The 20,874-nt window shown below is 47.3% G+C and overlaps 1 protein-coding gene across 5 annotated transcripts in view; it reads right to left on the bottom strand.

The window, feature by feature from the left end:
* AP3B2 (adaptor related protein complex 3 subunit beta 2) overlaps positions 1-20,874 on the bottom strand; it is a 533,172-nt gene that overhangs the window by 5,592 nt on the left and 506,706 nt on the right. For 3 of the 5 annotated variants that reach the window (XM_069624706.1, XM_069624708.1, XM_069624704.1), the window contains exons 26-27: positions 8,534-8,672; positions 3,799-3,837 (exon numbers count right to left, since the gene is read on the bottom strand). In XM_069624706.1, coding sequence (XP_069480807.1) covers positions 3,799-3,837; positions 8,534-8,672 — 178 coding nt within the window. The remainder of the gene's footprint in view (positions 1-3,798; positions 3,838-8,533; positions 8,673-20,874) is intronic. The other 2 variants (XM_069624707.1, XM_069624705.1) reach the window with 1 other exon arrangement.

The raw sequence follows: 20,874 nt of genomic DNA on the forward strand, positions 1-20,874 counted from the left end.
GCCATTCAGCAAAGTATGTCCCAACCGTTACAATTACACTGATGACACACTTTCTACAAACTAACATAGGCCTCAACCAAAAACCAACTGGATCCCACCGATTGATTCTTGGGGTGACTAGAAACTGACCAAACAAAATCTAAATCAAGTTTTGCAGCACCAAAACAACACACCCCACAACTATTTAATGGCCAGAAGAAATAGGAAACTGCTGTCAACAGACATCCACGGACAACAAACTTGAATTCCTCATGAATAAAGACCTCACCCTGGAACCACAAGTTAAAGCGACAGTCAAGCGTTGTGCCTTTAATTGAAAGATCTATTTGTCGCGCTGTGCCATACTTGTCGTTCTCAAACAGCTCTTAATTGCATTTACTACTTCAACAGCCTTTACTTAGGCTTCACGAAAGAGCTGCTAAACCATAAACAAAAAGCACAAAAGTCATCAGCAGACTACTCCTGGCTCTGGAAAGCGGGCACCAAAAATCACACTGACTTCGAACCCTTGAACAGTTCCCAATCAAATGCGGGATCCACCACAAAACCATCTGCATTGCCCGCAATGCTTTCTATGGCTGAGCGCCCAGAAGCCACTGCAAAGAACTTCACCCCTTAGGTGCCTGACAGGAGGCTTCCATTCATATTGCAGCTCTAGTAACGGCCCCAGACTTCAACAGGAAACCTAAAGAAGAGGTGGCGAGACGCTTGCTCAATCCTATCACCAGCATTTAGAGCTCCATACCCAAGCAACTCTGTACCCTGCATGACTATCTGACATTCAGGGAATCCTTAAAAACCTGTCTTTTCACCAGGCCACAAGGAGAAAAACGGCACTGATACTTTAGCACCAGAGGTTGGACCCAATCGAGTTGGACTCCCCCATGTGCTCACACTAACGGACCTTGAACACCAAAATGTTTCCTCGAGCCCAGGCAAAAACCTCAGCCAAGCAATCGAACCCAAGGGGCAACTAGGAGTAGCGAGGTACTTAATCTCAGTACATTCGTTACAGCAGAGAAAATAGACTCTCTGTCAGACTAATCAAAATGGTCGAAGGACAACTAGAGTATGCCTAGAATCTCACCCGCTATCTTCTCCACAAAGCAAAGGCTAAGGACAGCCAGGGCCCTTCTGCCTGGGGCCTTGGCCACACTGCAGCAGAATGCCTGCTAGTGTTCAACACCTCTGCTCTCAATAACACCAGTATAACTGAATTTTATACCTCTTTTACCAGTCACCACACACAGTGCCCTGCAAGGCCCCATCCCTCTGCGTTCTCCAGACAGACCGTACCGATAGCACTGGAGAAGGTTCATACACCTACGGCTCCACTCTGGGTACAAAAACCCCGAATCACCAAGAAACATACTGACAAACAGAAGAGGAGTTCTTCCAATCTGCAATCATCAATGCATTAAGGTTTTGCATTTTGCGTTTCCTCTCTGCACAATAACTTAGCTAATTTCAAGTCTGATGTGTTATAATACAGCATGGAAAGGAGACACATATGCTTCGTTAACCGGAGAGTGTATTGTTTAATTACTTCCATGGGGGGCTTATCTGTTCCTTCTGTTTGCCAATCAGGGTGGCTGACCTCCTGAGTGGGGGTTAGGAGAGGATCGGGCAGAGCAGTCTCTTGTTGTACAGTTGAGTGGCAAACACATTTTGCTCTGCCCACGTCTTTACATCCTAAGCAGTTGGAATTGTATAGCATTCTAACACAATGAAGAACAAATGCATTCGAATAGTTACACACATGAGTGAAACAAAAGGCCTCGTGTAGTGAGAAATATTTTGCCTGTTATAATAAATTCTGAATACTGGGATCTAGAACATCATAGAGGCAAACACGGCAAGGCACTAAAAAAACAACAAAATCACACAAAGCACATCACTGGGTAGAACACTGCCTTCACGAACTTTTATTGTATACTAGATAGGCCTGTTCCTCGGGCAGTTATTTTCATCTTAAAGCCCCATGCAGTGACGAATAATACTGCATTAGTCAGCAGAGTGAGTGTGGAAAAGGTCCCACGGGCAAGCCAAGCCAATAGTGCTTCATCGGTGGGCTCTTCCCGGCCTATTCCGATGAATCCCCACAAGCACAGGGATTATCAATACATGCAACTCTTTGGTAAACTCCAAAACCTGGGATTCGCCGAGATTTCGCACCCTTCACTGCACGTGTGAATGATCTCAGACATGCACGCATGCGCACAGCAGAAATCTGCAATGGCAATCACTGCAAAACAAATGGTGGCTGCCGCTGCCCCACTGGTTACAAAGGGCTCCTCCTGTAACCACACAGGCCCAGGAAAACTGAGTACAGTTCGTTCTAATCTGCCATTCTGGTGGAATCAGAATTCTGATGTGTGACGGCATGAGGCCTTCCCACACAAGTGTAGGAAACGAGTGTGGGACCTCCATGTGGGGGTCCTGTTTGCGGCTTCCTGCATTCATACAGCTAATTCATTCTCACCCTGACGTGGAATGGGGAAAGGCATTTTCCTGCGTTGTATTCCATGCCCCCCACATCCTCATTCAGACAGAGGGTGTCAGAGGGAATTCTGCATTACACGTCTGGCTTCTTGTGTTTACACTTCAGGCAGTGCCCTCAGCACACTGTCAAATACAGGCAAACAGTTTGGGGGTGAAATGGAAAAGCAAGCCATTGTGGGGGTCATACATAATATACATTGAATAGCTGAGACCCCTCCATCATTGTAGAGTCGTTTCTCAACATGGGACCCTTAGTTTTTAGTTTTGGTTATGAGGTGGCACTGTCTATAAGCCTAAACAATTGGCATGGGAAGTGAAGATTGGCACGAAATGGGATCTTAGTACGGACAGACAACCTGTGGATTTTGTTAGTCGTTTTACAAACCCATTGACCAGCAATGGCCCTGTTAGGCCCTACGGCCATCCACTACCTGACGCTCCCCATCTACAATATCCACCCCCAGGGATCTCTTTGGTACCCCCTTAATAGCACGGAGCTAGCCCAGTGTCGCTTCAAGGCAGCTGTCTGAAAGGTAATGGTTTAGTTGCAAGTTTAAACCAACACCCACCCCGTGCAATAAAAATGTCTTACTCAAGTGTGCCTCCGATCACTTCATTTATAAGCAATACGTGTGTCCTTGAATGTCTTCCTTTCACCGGATTTCTGTTAAAAACAAGCATTCGCCCTTGTATAGGCCTCTGGACTCCCATCACTCTAACGTGAAGTAAAAATCTGAAGATGGCTGCCAGAGGAGGGGCTTAGGTAGAGGGAAGTCATTGGTTGGAGGCAGTATGACCCAGAGACCAGTGATTGGTTGTTTGGAGAAAGACAGTTCAGAAGTGAAACTGAAACTGATTTTTTCTATACTGAGGATTCCCAGCCTGACGACGGGGAATATTCATGAGCATGTGAATCCATGCCAGACCCCATGCTGGAGAACATCATAATGCCTATACCATACCTGCACTGAAGCCAAAACTGTTGCCTTTGCAACTGCTTGTTTTGGGATGACAGTGAAGCAGCATTACATATGTTTCATAGGTGTACAAGAGACGAAGTCCTACACAGATATTGACTCCTGAGAACAGGCAGGTGATTGCTGATCATTCTGTATACAAGCACCACATGATGTCATTATTAATCATTCTAAAAGCAAGCCCCACACCATAAAAGCGTCAAATAAAAACTCAAAACATGCTCGCATGAAGACTCTGAATCTCAGAAAGCATATAATTACTTCAAAATGATTTGATGTATCACCCACGGCAAAACAACCTCAAGCAGCAACACATTACCTCAAGCACGACGGATCTGCAACCTCGTCAGGTGGATCCCTGCACCACGTGAAATGGAAAATGAAAGATATGGTTGTGTGTAACAAGTACATTTGCAAAGATGATGACCTATGATCAATGCACAGCGACAGATCCTCCATTCCGTCCCAATGCGATGCCCTTGTTACAGATCATGTTTCTCTATATTTTCTGAGCCTAAGAGGTTCACCACCCACATTTCCTTAAATCCAGTGTCTGCTATTCAAACTCTCCACTCACTGAATTTCTTCCAATTATATTTTGTGGCCCTCTCACTTATTGTGCTTAATTTGGGATCAAACTAAAGGGTCTTTCTAAGCAATTACCTCTAGATGGAAATGGATCACTGGCTTTCAACATTGTCTCTGAATATGCCGGCGAGGTCGGGGCTTTCCTCCCCAAGTCCTTAGCTAACATCTTACCCAAATATAGCTAATGAATTCAATACCATACAACTGCAATATCAAAGATCTATGCAAAATAAATCAGTGGTCTTAATTACTTTCAATTAGGAGTGACTGGCATCTGTCTCTGCCGCCTCAGTAGGGAAACAAATGATTGGATGTGTAGGACAGTGAACCACCCTTTCGTCTACCATCGGAGAACTCTGCTGATGCTTACCAGCTTCCTGCAGGGATGTAGAGGCCTTAGAGGCCATGTTTAGCTCGATGCGGTATCCCACTGGCAGTCTGTGCAGAGTGGGAGTGAGGCACTCAAAGGGAGATACATGGAATCCTAGTATTGTTCCGTCAGTGATGGTAACTAAAGGCATAGTATCTTAGTTATAGTCAAAGTGTGGATGAAGGAGGCAGTAACTCCCGCCCGATACCTTCAAATTCCTGAGTGGCTGGAGCTAGCAGAAGCATCCGTCCTCACTCACCCTGCCCTGATACAGCAGATACAGTAGACAACCTTTTCCACAGTAATAGTGCTGCTAGATAACCTTCTCCTGTCCTCTACCCAGGGACCCAGAGGATTCTGGTCATAACACCAACTCACCACCCCAGGTTGCACATGCGGGGTCTGCAGTGGTAAGATGCCTAAGGCTTTCCTGGAACCTGCGGATGCTACAGGGTGTCTGTTAAAAGCAGGGCCTGATGATCACAGAATAGGAATCATTTTCAATTACTAGTGTTTGTAAGACATTCCAGTCATTGAATCTTTATGATTTAGGTTCAGATACTTATTCGCGCATCAGCAGTTGCTGAGGAAATCAGAGTTAGAACCTGTTTAGACACTGCCCTGTAGATCTGAGCTGCTTATTCAAAACTGGACATTCCTCAATCGTTGTTTGCTACTTTGTGGTTAGTTTGATCACACTGGTAAATCGTTGCCCATGCTTTTGTTCTGCTTCAATTCTGGGGTTGTGAGAATAGGACTTCCTGTCTCCAGCTCTAGTTTCAAGTCTCTGATCAAAATGAAATCAAATCCGGATTCCAAACACTGAGTCTCTGATCCTGTGAACAGATAGGTCCTGGGCACCAATAATCAAGCCACTGGTTTCAGCTCTGCACAAAGTAAAAAGTCTTAGTCCTGGTAACCGTCCATGTTTAGGATATCAACTTTTAATCACTCACAGTTGACTTTCCAGAAGAGTGCTCTTCCCCTAGCCTTCCTGGTTTGGCGGACCTCAATTGTCATTGCTTTCTGTAATCATGGTGTATTACGCCAACCAGGTACATTTTGAGTGACTGTGCTTGCAGGCCGCAAGGACTGTAGTACCAGCGGTGGCGAGATTACACTTGGCAGAGTCCCAGAGTTTCCACCAGGCATTTGGAAAATGGGTCTTGTCAAGAAATGAGCCTGTAGGGGGGAATGAGCAGGCATGACTTACCTGTCCACATGATCAGAGACTTAGGGTTTGGAGTCCAGATTTGATTTAATTTTGATCAGAGATGGGAAACTAGGGGAGTGTGGGGGCAGGGGGAGCTGGAGGTCCTGTTCTATTCCACCAACTCCAGAATCCAAAGCAGCAGGAAAGTCTCAGGTTTGAGTTTTGAATTGTTTCAGGATGATATAGTCTTTATTTATGGACTTACAGATAAAGTACTGAGTGAACACAACCCCCGAGTTTGACTGGTATTGATCTCACTTTGCTTTGTGACAGCCCTTAAATGCCATAAATGAATTAAAGCTGAATAAGGGAAATGTTTTAATTAAAGCCAATATCAAGGAACTGCAGACTTAAAATATACCGCCACCCACAGTTGTAATAAACCATTCTAGAAGCAGAATCTTAGTAATTCACCTGCAGAGACAATGAACCTCATTTTAAATGGGGTGGAGAGGAAATGGATATATAAAAATGGTGCTTTTATGCCCGTTTCCAACTCTGCCACGTTTCATAACAGCGGGAGGATGGAAGAGGGGCACAGAGAGGAAGTACTATCGCTGCACTGCTGATCTCCTCTGTCTTTTCAGTGCATTTCATTTTACGCCTACATGAGATTTTTATGCAAACGTGAAACTAATGGATTCCTATAGAACTTGCCTCTGTTTTGCACCTGCTCAAGAACAGGCAGATTCCACAAGAATACATTAATAAATGCCACCTAAAAAGGCTAATTTTAATGTGATATGTATTTCTTCACCAGATAGAGATAAAAACTAAAGAGTAAACAGGAATACACCCTAGTTTACTCTTAAGTGTTCTGCACCTCTTTGTGAATATTTAAATTTGCATGCAGCGGACCCAACAGCAAATAAGTGCAAAATGCTGATGGTCGCTTGCAGGCAATTTGCCTTTCATGCAAAATTACTCTATAAGATGACAGAATCTGAAAATTCTTCATTTACTAGCTGTAAAGAGAGAGTCCAGAATGTGAGTATCATTATCCTGCCTACAGTAGGTAGAGATTCTAAAAGTGTCATGTATCATTCAACGATCAGTAAAACATCTCAGACTGAGTCGTGCGCCCTCAATAACCGTACTACATATGATGTGCACTGTTTTCATCTATCAAAGCTGAGTGTCAGGGATCCACATGTCTGCATTCAACTGCACGCCCTTACTGTCACCTTCCCTTGTCAAACCACTATGGCAAGAGGAAATGGGACTTGCGGGCCCTTTCTGGCTTGTAATCTACTGTTTTCCGTAGCAGACCTATGTTTCTTAGCATTCGGGTTCTCTCGTCTGTGCTCAATCATATCGGGTTAGAACCCAGACTATTCAGTCACGTGATGCTCAACGGGTTCCCATTCTTTGTTGTCTGTGGCTACTGCAGTGTTTTCTGGTTTGGGTTCCTGGTACTCTGTGGCTCCTCTCTGTTGCGTCAGTTAGTGCCTTGACCTTGGACTGTATCTGGATCATCTTTTACCTATTCCTTTGCCTTTGTTGATTGCCCATAAGTTGATAGACTTGGGCTGTATCTTGATTGTTGTTGCCTAAATCTCTTGCCCTCGTTGTTGCGGCGAAGTTACTGGATTGCCTTCATCGAACCCCTCAATCTCATTTTGCTAAACTTTTTAATTTCTAGGCGTATAATGATAGTTTATGATTATAGTATTGTAAAACTAATTTACCCCTAACCTCTGGTGGCTCTCAGGCCATTGTTGACTAATTGTTAACCGCTTTTCCTCCCGCTAGCTGCCACATGTAGTGCAAGGTGTACATTTGTATAATTATTTCTGCTACATACTAGAAGTGAGGGGAATTGGTGTGGCTATTCATGTGTGATAATATTTAGGGGTATTGACAGGACTCTGCCAATAATGTGTTTTATTGCTCTCTAGTGTCCCCTTTTTCTGCCCACCCATTTAACCATTTATGTATCATGCCGACCACCAGGTAGCGGGCATACATTTATCTCAAGAGTGCGCAAGGTCTCCTATGGTCCTTTACTGTTTTTATAAATGCACTGTGTTACTACTATGTGTTATGTTTCAACGTAAGTACTTATTTGACCGTATAGGTATTCTATACGTTTCATTGTACCAGGGCGGTGTATTCTCTATGGTTAAATATTGAGACTATCTGTACTTCACTACCAGCATCCCTCCTCCCTTGAGTTAAGCTTCGGTGCTCTGCCATTGCTACCATTGTAGAGAGTTTGGTTTTGATTGTGGTTGGAAACTCTCTCTTGCCTTTAGGCTAAATGGTTTTACTTCCCTAACCAGGGGGCTGTGGAAAATCCACTTTAACCGTATGCATATAAATGGGTATAGTGTTAGTGGAGTAACAGTTTTTTTGCATGGACCACTATACAATGCAACTCATTACAATTTTGGCGGTAATTCCCCCACCAGCAATTTGACCACTTACCCCCAAACTCATAATGAGCCCCAATGTCTTTATTTTCAGAGGTGATCTGGGGCAGGTGCAAACACTTTTGGTCTATATAGGATGTTACTTATACTACATATCTGAAAGCATAGTTTTGCAATTTAAACATTTTTTGACAGGGAAATGTGCTTCTGTTAACATTATTTGTTGATACTATATTAATAATAATACTAATGATAACAATACCATGTTATATAGTGCTTCATGCCATATGCCTCCATCTTCTGTGCACTGTAATAATAGGTGTTATTTTAACCCAATTAAATAGTACTCAATTTATTGACCTCAAAAGGACAAAGGACTGAGTCGCAGGACTGTAACTTGCAAATGCAATCTGGCCACATGTGCGAGACAAGCGCTAAACTCAACAGCTATCCACCTGGATATGAATGCTTTATCTAGAAACCCATCCAGCAAGAGTGCTCCCTGTCTTACCTGCACTCATTGTCTGCTCCACAGGGAACGCGGCTAAGGTTTGCCGCTGACGTCACTCGTTGAACAATGGCGTGGTCATTCTGGCACTTGCCTGGCAACGTCAGCTTCTCTGTGATCTCATTCATTCCAGTTAGTTTCCCTGTCAAAAACAGCATTAAACCAGAGTTGATTGTTGTCACACAAAGAAGTATTCAAATGTTGTAAATGTTTAGCATTTCACAATGCATGGTGTAGAAGACTGATACAGCCATGCTCAGTCAAAAAACCTTTACTCAATTTAAGCCATTAGGTGCAGAAATAACACGTAAAAATGACAATCTTTAAAATCCAAACACGTTACATTAAAAATAATCAATACAGACTAAAACATGCATAACACATGACAGGATAAAAACAGCGGCAGTGATTGCACGCAATCGCCAGTAAATATAGTGCATGGTTAAGATAAGAGTTCAATTACCTTGAGTTCAGGTTTAAGCTATTAATCAAAATCAGGGTTCTAAAACACCTGCCGCTGATGTAGCCTGGCCGTACGGATGCATTTTGACATAAAAAAAAACACTTTGGGGATATCAATGGCCTTGCAAAGGTCCATCACGTTGACATCCCTCTGGATGGACTGTGAGTTAAATATTTTTTTAAGATGAGCTTTTCTCAAAGCCTCAAGTTCAGTGTAAAACAGTATCAAGTGCAACACGGTTTCTTCAACAGCACCACAAAGAGGGCACTCTCTAGGGCCCAAGACTTGGTGACACTAGCGACCTTGAGGGTGTTCATTCTAAATTCTAAGAAAAGAGTCCTAGCCAGGGGCGGGGAAATTGAATCAAGATAAACTTTATACCCAAATTCAGGTTTACCCACTAAATATCCTGTGCCCAAACATTGAAGTGTACAGGATTCTTCCATTTTTCTGTGGCATACAAGCAGGGCTGTGTTTTTGAGACGCTGAGGGCTAGCTTTGTCAATGGTACCTGGCTTCATCCATAGCCAGTATGATTAAGTTCTGCAAGCATATTTTTTTATGTCGGCAAATCATGGTAAATATTTACTGCCCTGGACCATCAGGGCGTGCGCGCTGTAGGGCCTCTCGGTATTTGACAAGACATGAGGACCCCCACAGTCCAACCCAATATTATAGAGCTCTCAATCCGACACCGTCCTCAATAGGGCTCAGGTCAGTCTCCATGCTGAGCAGGGCATTTAGGGAATTTTGCGGCTGCATCAAAAAAGCTTTCAAGAATTTGTTTTCTGTTAACTGCAGCATTCGATGCATAGCCCCAAATGTCCGTGCCATAGAGAGCAGAAGCTTTTTTAAAAACATTTTTTTATAGATTTCCAGTACAGGCGAGATTGCGCGTCTACTGTGCCTCCTGAAAAAACGCCTCCCCCGCCCCCCCCCACTAGATTTCACTAAATGTGTGCATGACTTCTCAATCTGTCTGGGCAAGGTGTCAGTTTCCCAAAAACGAATTCCCAGATAATCATAGTCACCTACTTGCTCTGGTGCCGTCAACAATAATGCGCAAGTCTCATTTTTTTGTGAATCTGGTTCGGAACACCAAGATCTTAGTTTTCCCCACATTAAGAGATAGACCAAGATCTTTACATTTGGTCAGAAAGCATTCCATAGTTCGACTGAGGCCAATAGGAGAGGCGGACAAAAGGACAGCATCATCAGCATAGGACAATTCAGGGAATATCTTCCTGCCTAGTCTGGGGGGATTCATACAGAGAACCACCACATCCTCTATAGCCTCTCGATGCAAATACAGAATAAGGCTGGGGCAAGGACACAGCCCGGTCTAACACCTCTGCCCACTCCAAAGCCAGTAGTAACCTCCCCTGCAAGGCCAACACAAACTGCTGCTTGATTATCAGGATATAGAGCCTGATAATAAGTGGGTGGTGTGATTAATACCAGGGTATTTTCACTGCTCCCAAGGGGGGAGCTCCCTCCCAGGAGGCCAGGGAGTTGAGGCAGGTATACGATGGTCCCCCTTGGGGTGGTACTCAGCGGGTGGATCTCATGGTGAGGGAAGCCCTCCATGGGACTGGTGACAAAAGCCTTGGGTGAGCCTGGTATTCACCCCGTCCATTATCTTCCCCATTGTCCTTGTACCCCACTCAGTATCCCCTGGTCCCCCATGCCTCTAGGTGCTTTAGTAGAGTAGAAGAGTTCATTAATTATACTGGGACGAGGAACAGTGAGGCTTACCCAGCTGGAATACAAAACATCACTGACACTAAGAAGAGGAGGCAAAAGCCCACTGCGGAACCAATCTGCACAGTATAGCTTACTAGCAGCAGCCTCAATTATAAAAAGCAAGAGACTGCATAGTGTCAAGCCAGCGCAGGAGGAGCGAGGAACCAGGCGCAGATTCCGTGGTGAGGGACACGAAGGAAAGAGGCAGAGACGCTGTCGAGGAGAGACAATTCTTTCCAGGAGGTCCATGCAACAGGGACTTGGTCGGTAGCAGGAACATGGAAAACCTGACCAGTGAAGCCAAAGCGAGCAGAGGAAAGCAAACAGCTGGCAGTGAGAGAGTGCCTAACGCTGCAGAACCATTAAGAGAGCACGCTGAACACGACAACAACGAGGAAGCCCTGCTGTGCTTCCAGGACAGACCGGAGCCCACAGCCACGCTTCCCAAAAGTAGGGAAAGGGTTAGGCCGGCTACTGCGATATATAGTGAGCTGAATAGACAGAAAAGGCACACAGTAACATCCCGAGAGACGAAAAGGGATAAGGAGAGATGTATCCAGTTTGAGACGAACATTTGCAATCACCCTATGTGGAACAATGCCTAGAAGGGGAGTTCTCTAGGTCTGTTCAATTGGAAAGTGTGTGAAACAGGGGCAGAGGTCCCACAGAAACAGAATATCAGGTTATGGGACCCACTTGAAGACTGGGAAGTCCCACCAGTTCACATCAGGTTCTGGGACCCACATGGAACAGGTCAAAGCAATCAAGCGACGTGGACAGGTGTCGAGGACACTCTCAAGCGCAGAAAAGTGCATAATCAATCGGCTAGAGCCAAAAGTGAACAGGGGTGGCGCGTAGAGGGGCCTGAAAGCCAGAGAAAAGAGAAAAAGCAATGGAACAAGTCAAGGAGATCCTGACAACCCAGAGGGATCTGGGACCATAGCAAAAGAGGGAAATAAGTGCAGGAAACCAGGAGAAGGGGTCTGGACCCTTTACCAAAGAGAGACATTTTTGGAACTATAAAATACATAATTAACTGGGCAGAGACTTGATACCATGTTGGAAACCTGGAAATATTTCAAAGTTGTCTTTTGTGAAGGATGACGCCAATAGTTAAGTCTGGCCGGATAGTGACTTGATGCCACATTGATGACCTGGAGAAATTTTGGAACATTGGGCCTCATTACGAGTGAGCCGGTCTGGTAACAACGGCAGAGAAAATGCCGGTACGACCGGCTCTGGCATTGTTACCAGACCGGCTCACTCCGAGTCTGCTGATAGGGGCAGTGAATTACCGGCAGGCCTGACCTGCTGGGAGTTCAGGCCCCTACCGACAGAGAAATCACTGAAGCACGAGCAACGTTAATGGTGCCGGTGCTTCAGTGGTTCCCACTCCACTGAGTCCTATGGGACACCATGGAATGGAAACTTACTGCCGTTGCCGGCGCCCATAATATCCTTGGGAGCAGAAGATAGCAAACATGGGAAAAGGCACCGCTCCACCCCCCCCCCCCCTAAGTCTGGAAACTGTATTTGATTATTTGCTATACAATGAAGGGAGCATTTAAGATAGAACTTTGAAAGTGAAGGTTCACTCGCGTTCAGAATTGAGCATTTTGGCTCTGCATCCAGAACAAGGAGCCTCCTTCTGGAGCAAGAAGATACCCAGTTTTCCTTAGTTTTAAGTGTAAGGGATGGAAATAGGTTTGGACACAGGACGGTGGACATTTTACTTTACGGACAGCCTGACAGATTCCTTTTTAGTTGAGGTAGGTCAACCCCTCATAGTAATAGGGCTTAATAGTAAGATAGGATTTTCTCTTTCTTTTAATTTTTTAATAAAAGCCTTTTCCAACAAACATGCCACGACTGTGTCAGACTCATACCTCTGCACTAGTACATTTTTCTTTTTTAGGACTTGCCAGTGCTGGTCCTATGGAACCCCATTAAATGCGGTCCTTAAATCCACAAAAATGGCATACAATCTTGCTTTCTTTAGAAATATATGTTTTTGTATCAGGAGGAAAAGACGTAACCCCCTGTTTCAGAGTACTTTTTCCACACTGGAAGCCAGTTTGGAGGTTATTATTAATCTCATTGTCTTCCGCCAATTCCTGGAGATGTTTCAATATAGCTTTAGCAAATATTTAGCCAGCACAGTCCAGAAGCGAAATTCGGTGGTAATTCCCGGGTGCATCTCTCGCCACTTTCTTAAACATGGGAACTATTTCGGCTGAGCACCATGACTCAGGTGCAGCAGTGACGCGAAGGACTGCATAATAAAGTTGCAACAGCACTGGGACCCAAACTGACGGTTCTTCTTTATAAAGATCAATAGAGATTCTACCGGCCCACAGGCCTTCCCATTTTTCTGCGACTTAGCAGCCTAATGAACTTCATCAAATGTCAGTTCAAAGTTGTATCCCTCCATTTGCTGGGCTCCAATATGAGATAAATTAGTCAAAGTCATTATAAGTTACTCACCGTAGTGACCAACGTACTCTTAGTCCTTAGTCCCCTTTCCTCCATACTGCATGGGCGCCCCTTCCAAGGGACGAGAGACGGAACCTTTTTCACCAGAAAAAACCTTCTTCCCCTTTAAATTCAGAGGCACACGGGGAGCGGCCCTGGGAGCTTGCGCTGTGCTGACTCCGCCTTCCAGCACCACACCTCAGTCCCCATAGACACGTCGACAATAGATTAATATTGCCTAATGACACCAGTTTCATTAGGGGGGAGGATGGTGGGACATATGGGGGAAGGGGACTAAGGACTAAGCGTACGTTAGTCACTACGGTGAGTAACTTATAATTACTCTTACGTCCTGTCCCCTTTCCTCCATACTGCATGGGTGATTACAACTGAATAGCACCAGGGTGGAGAGGAGACCCTCCTTATGCAAACTGGTTTCTAAGAACCGCTTGTCCGAAAGCCGCGTCTGATCTAGAGCCGGCATCCAAACAGTAATGCTTGCAGAAAGCCAAAGGCGTGGCCCAGGTGGCCGCCCTGCTTATGACCTGCCAGGGGACATGCCACTGGAAGGCGATGGCAGTTGCCTTGGCTCTGACCGTGTGGGCATGCATGTTTGCCGGTAGTGGCTTATGCTGTCCCTCGTAAGCTTCTTTGATGGCCGAGACCATCCACCGGGCTATGGAGGCCTTGGATGCACGATCCCTCGGTCTTGAATCTCCAAAAGGTGATAAATAGAGCATCCGAGTTGCGGAAGCCCTTAGTCCTGCCCAAGTAGAATTTCAGTGCACGCCTGACATGGAGGCAGTGCAGAACTCTGTGCCTCGTCCTTAGGATCAGCAAAAAACACAGGCAGCACTATTTCCTCGCTTAGATGGAAAGCAGATGGCACCTTAGGCAGGAATGCTGGGTGTGCGAGCCGAGGTGAGGCCGACTAGTAAGGCCCTCTTAATGGTAACCAGCCTGATGTCCGCGGACGCCATTGGCTCAAATGGTTTGTGCGCCAGGGCACCCAATACTATGTTGAGGTCCCATACCGTGTGTGGCCTCTTGATGGGCGGGCAGAGCCTGGCGAGTCCCGTCAAATGCTTCTTGACAATCGGATTGGAAGAGAAGACCTCCTCCTCCGAGTTCCTGTAGGTCCCAACGGCTGCCAGGTAAGTGCAGCAAGTGTCAACCTGCACACCTGAGTGGGCGAGGTGCGCCGAGAAGGAGAGCACGTCGTCCAAGGTACATGCCAGAGGGTCGATATTCTTCGAGTCTGCCAGTGGCAGAACCTGGTCCACTTACTCTTATACTGGGGCCTGGTAGTCTTGCTCCTTGCGCCCTGTATGATCTCCAGATTAGCCTGGGAGAGGCTAAGGTGCCATAATGTGACATGCTCAGGAACCACGCTGTGAGGGCTAGTTTCTGTGGTGCATGGTGGATAACCCTGCCCCCCTGTTGTGCCAGCAGATGTGCTGGTCCCGTCGGAAGGTGAATCGGAGGCCTCTCCACAAGACTGAGTAGCTCCGAAAACCATGGCCTGCCCAGCCACCATGGAGCTATTAGAATGACGTTGAGCTGGCGAGACTCCTTGATCTTGCATATCACTCTGTTTATCAGCGGTGTGGGCGGGAAGGCGTATGTCATTCCACTGAATCTGGAATGCATCGCCCAGGGAGCTGGGGTCCTGTCCCTGCCAGGAGGTGAACTGCTGCCACTTCTTGTTGTCCCAGCTGGCAAAGAAGTCCACCTGGGGGTATCCCCATCTGCTGAAGATCTCCTTTAGCACGAGGTTGTTTAATTGCCACTCGTAATTGTCCGATCCCAACCTGCTGAGCCTATCCGCTTCCAGGTTGGAATCCCCCAGTAGATGGAGTGCCCCGAGGTAGAAGTTTTCCAGGGCCCACTCCCACATGCTGAAAGCCAGTCTAAACAGTGGAGGGTATCTGGTACCACGCTGCTTATTTCCACAGTACATACTGGTCGAGTTGTCTGTATGAGGACAACCCTGCCCTCGATCAGCGGAAGGAAGGCTCTGAGAGCTAGCCAGATGGCTTTCAGTTCCAGCCAATTGATGTGGTACTCCTGCAACTGCAGGGTCCAGGATCCATGGACGCAGTGGTTGTCCAGGGTGGCCCCCATCCCTTGAGAGAGGAGTCCATAGTGATGGTTGTCTGCGGGGGAGGGAACCGGAAAGGCTTGCCTGTCCTCAGGTTGCAGTCCCTGGACCACCATGTGAGGTCCAGGTGAAGAGATGGAGGAACATTAATCATCTCCGCCTTAGAGCCCTGTTCCTGGTTCCATGAAGCTGCGAAGTGTAGCTGTATCTTGTCTTCCGAAGGAAAAACTCTCTCAAAACAAGTGTCCCTGGTGAGCCCCAAGGAGGTCAGTCTCTGCGTAGGCTGCAGCTGTGACTTCGTAAGATTGAGCGAAAAGCCCAGATCGTGCAATGTGTTCATAAGAGTCTGGGAAGTAAGGTGCACAGCTTCCGGAGATGTCGCCCTGACGAGCCAGTCGTCAAGGTACGGGTAGGCCCTGCGACCTGATGAGGGACGCCACTGGATTCATCAGCCTGGTAAAGACCCTGGGGGCCCCGAGTTGAGGCCGAAAGGAAGCATCGTGTACTGAAAACGGTAGCCCATGATCCTGAATGGTAGAAAGGAAAGATGAGGCTGCCAGACCGGGACGTGCAAGTACGCGTCCTTCAGATCCAGGGAGCACATCCAGTCTCCCTTGCACAATGTCTCCGCTATTAAAGCTGGCGTAACCACCTTGAATTTTTGTAGAGGTAGGGGGAGGTTGAGGGTGGAAAGGTCCAGCACAACTCTCAGGCCCGCCTGGTTCTTTTTGTGAATGGTGAAAATCCTGGAAAATCCAGGAATAACAGCCCAAACCTCGCTGGGAGGCTGGGACTTCCTCCACCGCTTCGCTCTCAACGAGCGACCAGATTTCCACCAAAAGAGTTGCTGTCCTAACCAGTGGGAGTGGAGGGGAGAAGGGACTGGTATAGGTAGGCGGTACCCCGTGGGTACTAAAGAGGATCCAGGGGTCCGTGAAATTCTGGCACCAGAAATGTGCACAGAGAGCAAGCCTGCACCCCACTGGAGACACGTGGACCCAGAGGGGCGTGTCATGCCTTCTTTCCCCCTGAGGCTGTTGCGGAGGAGGGGGACTGGAAAAAGCCTTTACCCCCCTTCTCCTTTTTGTTGTTTTCGCCAAAGTTGGGATGGCGAACATTCAGGCTGCCTGGACCTCTGCTCGTGGAATCCGCGAAACCCTCCGTACGCACTCCCCTTCTCAGAATGCTGCTGTGACTGGGTGTACGGTTTGGGCGTGGTCTTTGTAAGGATGGATAAAGACTTGGCCGTTTGAGAGAGTTTTTTCTTTTTATCCAGCTCCTCGTCCGTTGTGGAGTGGAAGAGGTCACCCCCCTTCGAATGGAAGATCTAATATGCGTTCCGGACATCCGTGTTGAATTTCGTAGCACAGAGCCAGGCCATTCTTCTCATGTCTGTGGCAATACAAATGGCACGCCAGAGGTGTCAATGTGGGCCACAGAGTACTCCATGAGTCCTACGTCACAATCTTGGCCTCCGCCAATCCCGCCTTGAATCGTGATTGGCTCTGCGCCGGAAGCTATGGGAGGAAATCAGCAATTTCCCACCAGAGCCTCTGGTTAACGGCTGCCAGCATGGCATCCGAGTTGGCTTGACGTAGGTGAAAGGATGCGTTGGAATACAGCTTCTTCCTGTACGCCTCCAAGATCTTCTCCTCCTTGCCTAGCAGCGCTGCAGAGGAGGCTGATGAAGACTGAGACTTGGAGTACAGTGATGCTGCAGCGATCACCAAAGAGTGTGGTTGAGGATGGGCCGATAGCAAGAGTGTATCCCCCTCCATCAGCCTGTACCTGGCATCCAGGCATTTATGTACCGGCTGGGCTGAGTGGGGCTTGAGCCAATCCTTCTTGGCCAAGGCAACTGCATCCTTCTGCATTGGGATCCCGTTCTGGCAACGGGACGTAGCGTGAGGACTTCTGCGAGGACCCCCTCTGCTGGTTGCTGGACCTTGGGTTGAGGAAGGCCCAAGTACTCTGCCAGCCCTGCCAGATGTTCGTGGAAGGCTTTGGCTGAAGACGGCATGTCAGGGTCCTCCTCCTCATCTGTGCCCACCTGAGGGTCCGGTTGATCCGGCACCGGAGGGGGGAGCTAGGAGCTGAGGGCTGAGGTATGGAGACTGGACCCGGAGGCTGCAGCGGAGGCTGGTACGGAACCGCCTGCACCATGGGTTGGGGGGCCGGAGCAGGCTGCTGAGGCTGAACAGGGACCGGGGGAGCCTGTACTGGGGACTGCGACACCGGGCCACTGAAGGGAAGGGAGGACCCCCATCTGGGGAGATTTCATGAGCCCGAGGAACCTTTCAAAGAACCTGTCCTCGCTGGCTGGATTGGTGGTAGGCGATATTGACGGGGTAGCGGGTGGCTGCTGGAGCTGTTGTGTGCACTGCCCATACGGATGCAGCAAGAACCTACCTTGCGTGAAGGAAGGGTAAGCTGTAGGCCACATACCTGGTTGACACCAGTCCCACCTCGACAAACGGTCCTCCACCTGCCTTCCCTGGAGCGGCATCGGTCGGATGTCTGGATTTTCTGGCGCAGCAGCCATTTTGTCGAGCTGTCTTCCACGTGCCTGCGTCGTGTTGCTCGGCTCACTGGGCCCGCCCAGTCCAGGACTCCAGAGTGTGGATCATGGGGCCTACCCTGTTCCTCAGGCCGAGGCCTGATAGGCGTTTCGCCTCGGCGGATCTGCCGGTAGAACTGGGTAAAGGCGCCCCCTCAGACATGATGCTGGTACTAGGGCGTAGCCCCTCTGGTGAAGACCCAGAAAAAGAAACTTCCGGTCCCTCTGCACTGTCACTGGGAGGATCTACTGATCCCGCGGCCTGTCGGCCGGTAGCTGATACAGTCTTGGTACTTGTGCTAGTACCAGGACCTGGGCAGTCCTTCCCGCGCGGGTGAGTCCCTGGGAAGGAGTCTCTCTTGAGGGGTGCACTGGAAAAGAGCGTCCCTACCTTGGGTTTGGATTGATGATAGACAAAGTCCTTTAGGTCCTCTGGAGGCAATCTCTGAAAGAGCTCCCTCCACCTGGCTAGTCTGTTCTTCAGAGACCTTGAGAAAAGCATGTCGCACGTGGTACAAGCTTGCTAGCCAATTTTCTGGGCCAAGGCACCGTAGGCAGAGGGCGTGGGGGTCTTTAGTCGGGAAGAGCCCGTCGCAGGATGGACACCTGCTGAATCCTGTAGAAGTTCACATGTGCGGGGAGGAGCGTGACGCCTTAGGACCGAGTACCTAAATGATAAAAAGACAAAAAAGACAAAAGAGAAGAAGTATCCGCACGTGGAATTACATGGCCGAAGCCAAACCCAGGAGCGCTGGTGAATTTGGCCCGTTTCCGTCGACGAAGAAAAGGGTACTGAGGTGTGGTGCCGGAGGGCAGAGTCAGGGCAGCGCATGCTTCCAGGGCCGCTCCCAGCGTGCTTCTAAATTTAAAGGGGAAGAAGGTTTTTTGCTGGTGAAAACGTTCCATCTCCCGTCCCTTGGAAGGGACGCCCATGCAGTATGGAGGAAAGGGGTAGGGACGTAAGAGTAACATCAATTACATTCTCAGTATTTGGCCCATATCGGACAGAAAAATTATTGAACCCTGCATCCACACTTATGCTGGACAGGAGGGAGTTGTTACCATTGGTCTCTTTTCCTGCAACCAAGCTACAGAATTTGATGGGATCACCCCTCACAACTGAATCTCTTAGCTCCTCCCTTTTAGATTGGAACCAAGCAGATTTTTTAACCTTATAATGCTCCTTTAGTAGTAGGCCCCTTTAAAACGAAGCTGGTTCCTATCTATCTGAGTGCTTGCTTGCAGGCAAGCAACCAACTTAAGTTTTGCATCACTGCAATCCTTGTCATACCATTCCTCCCTAACCAGTGCATTCTTTTTAATCACCGGCTTTGGGCACGTAACATGAGGTTCAAGAATGCCACCAACGCTTCAAATTAATTCATTACCATTATACTACTGCACCCTGGTGCACAGTATCTCCCAGGGCTGCCGAATATATCCTTGCCTTGGTCTGTGTTCCCTGGAGTTTATCTTGTAAATCACTCTCTAGGCCTTGATATAGGGAAAGGTATGTGCACAGTGGCTTATGGTAGCTATCAATTCGATTTGAGACAGCAAAACTCTCAATAGTGTCCCATTCCTTGGCTTTAAACCACACATAATCGATTTGAGAGGAACAGTTGTTTCCAACATATGCTATACCTGCCGGTTGGACATTCAGGAATCTACCATTACAAGCCCTCATGTCTAACTCAAAGAGCAACAGTGTGGTCTCTATAGTTTGCACATGGGCTCTTTTTAGGATGGGGAGCAATGAGGGTGGGAATTCCCCAGGCCCCATCATGATCTTTCCAGAGCTCTTCCAGGTTACTCAAGGGTTCCAGCTGTAAATTGAAGTCACCCGCTATACTGACATGTATATTATTAATATCTTGACCCTCCCATTTACTGATGAGATTCTGTATCTTCCCAACTAGATACGGCACTGGGCTATTACTTGGCCTGTTGTAAATATTGTTGGGAGATATATATGACCTCCTGCGGCAAAGGCTATTCAATGTTGTAAATCACACAGGTCTGTGGCGCTTCTTGGTTGGATATTCCAGTTGAGTGAGCTGTCCACCCAAATGATAAGACCACCAACTGGTCTGCCCCGAGCTCCTTTAGAGGTGGGCTATAATAAAAGTCTGATAACCCTGAATGCCTACTGTTAGGGGAGTTTTCCTAAAGTCCCACATGGAGGTAAGATTTTAGTAAGCTATCCCAATGGTTAATAGATCCTCAACTCTTAGTATCAGTCTGTACTACTCACAGAACCTTGGGAGAGTGGCAGAGCATGGAGGCTTATCATAAGAGGTAGATGTGAACTGTAGGTAAGTACACTGAACCTAGTTAGTAATGCACATCAAATAAACACTTGTACATAAAAGTATATTAAAATATAGATTATAATCACACAAGAATCACTTTAAAAACTTAGCATAAATAACCAAAACTCTTAGGAATACTTGAGAATACTTTTCAAAGTTCCCTGCTTAGTTTGTAGTTGCTCGCGGTTACATTTGCTACAGCTTTTGATAGTAATTACAGTTCTACCGTATTATCGGTACTACCGTGCACTCACGTAAGACAGAAGAAATACAGCAATTACATTTAGTTAGCAAAACCACGTAAGATTAAGTCTTTTTGGAAGGAAAATAGTTGGTCAAACAATAGCAGAGCTTAAGGTTCTAGAGGCAGTTCCTTCGCACACTAAGGCTTTTAAGGTCCAATTTGCCAGTGTAGCTAAAAGGCAGTTCGGAGAGGCTCAAAGTCTTGTGCAGAACAGCAAAAGTTCCTGTGGATACTTTCTAGTCTCTCGCCCTAAGGATGCTGGAAGGCTGCAAGATTAACACAACGTCGGAGACCCTATTAAAGGACTCGTAAAAGGGACATAAGCAGCAGCCTGGGTCAGAGGTAAGAGGGGGCCACCCAGGACATCTCTATGTGCACTGCAACACTCTGGAGCGACTTCTGGGATTAAGGTAAGCAATTTATTTTTCCCCACAGTACCTTAGGTTTGAAGA

Source organism: Ambystoma mexicanum, chromosome 11, assembly GCF_040938575.1.
Source record: "Ambystoma mexicanum isolate Mex_15411 chromosome 11, UKY_AmexF1_1, whole genome shotgun sequence".
Classification (NCBI taxonomy): Eukaryota; Metazoa; Chordata; class Amphibia; order Caudata; family Ambystomatidae; genus Ambystoma; species Ambystoma mexicanum.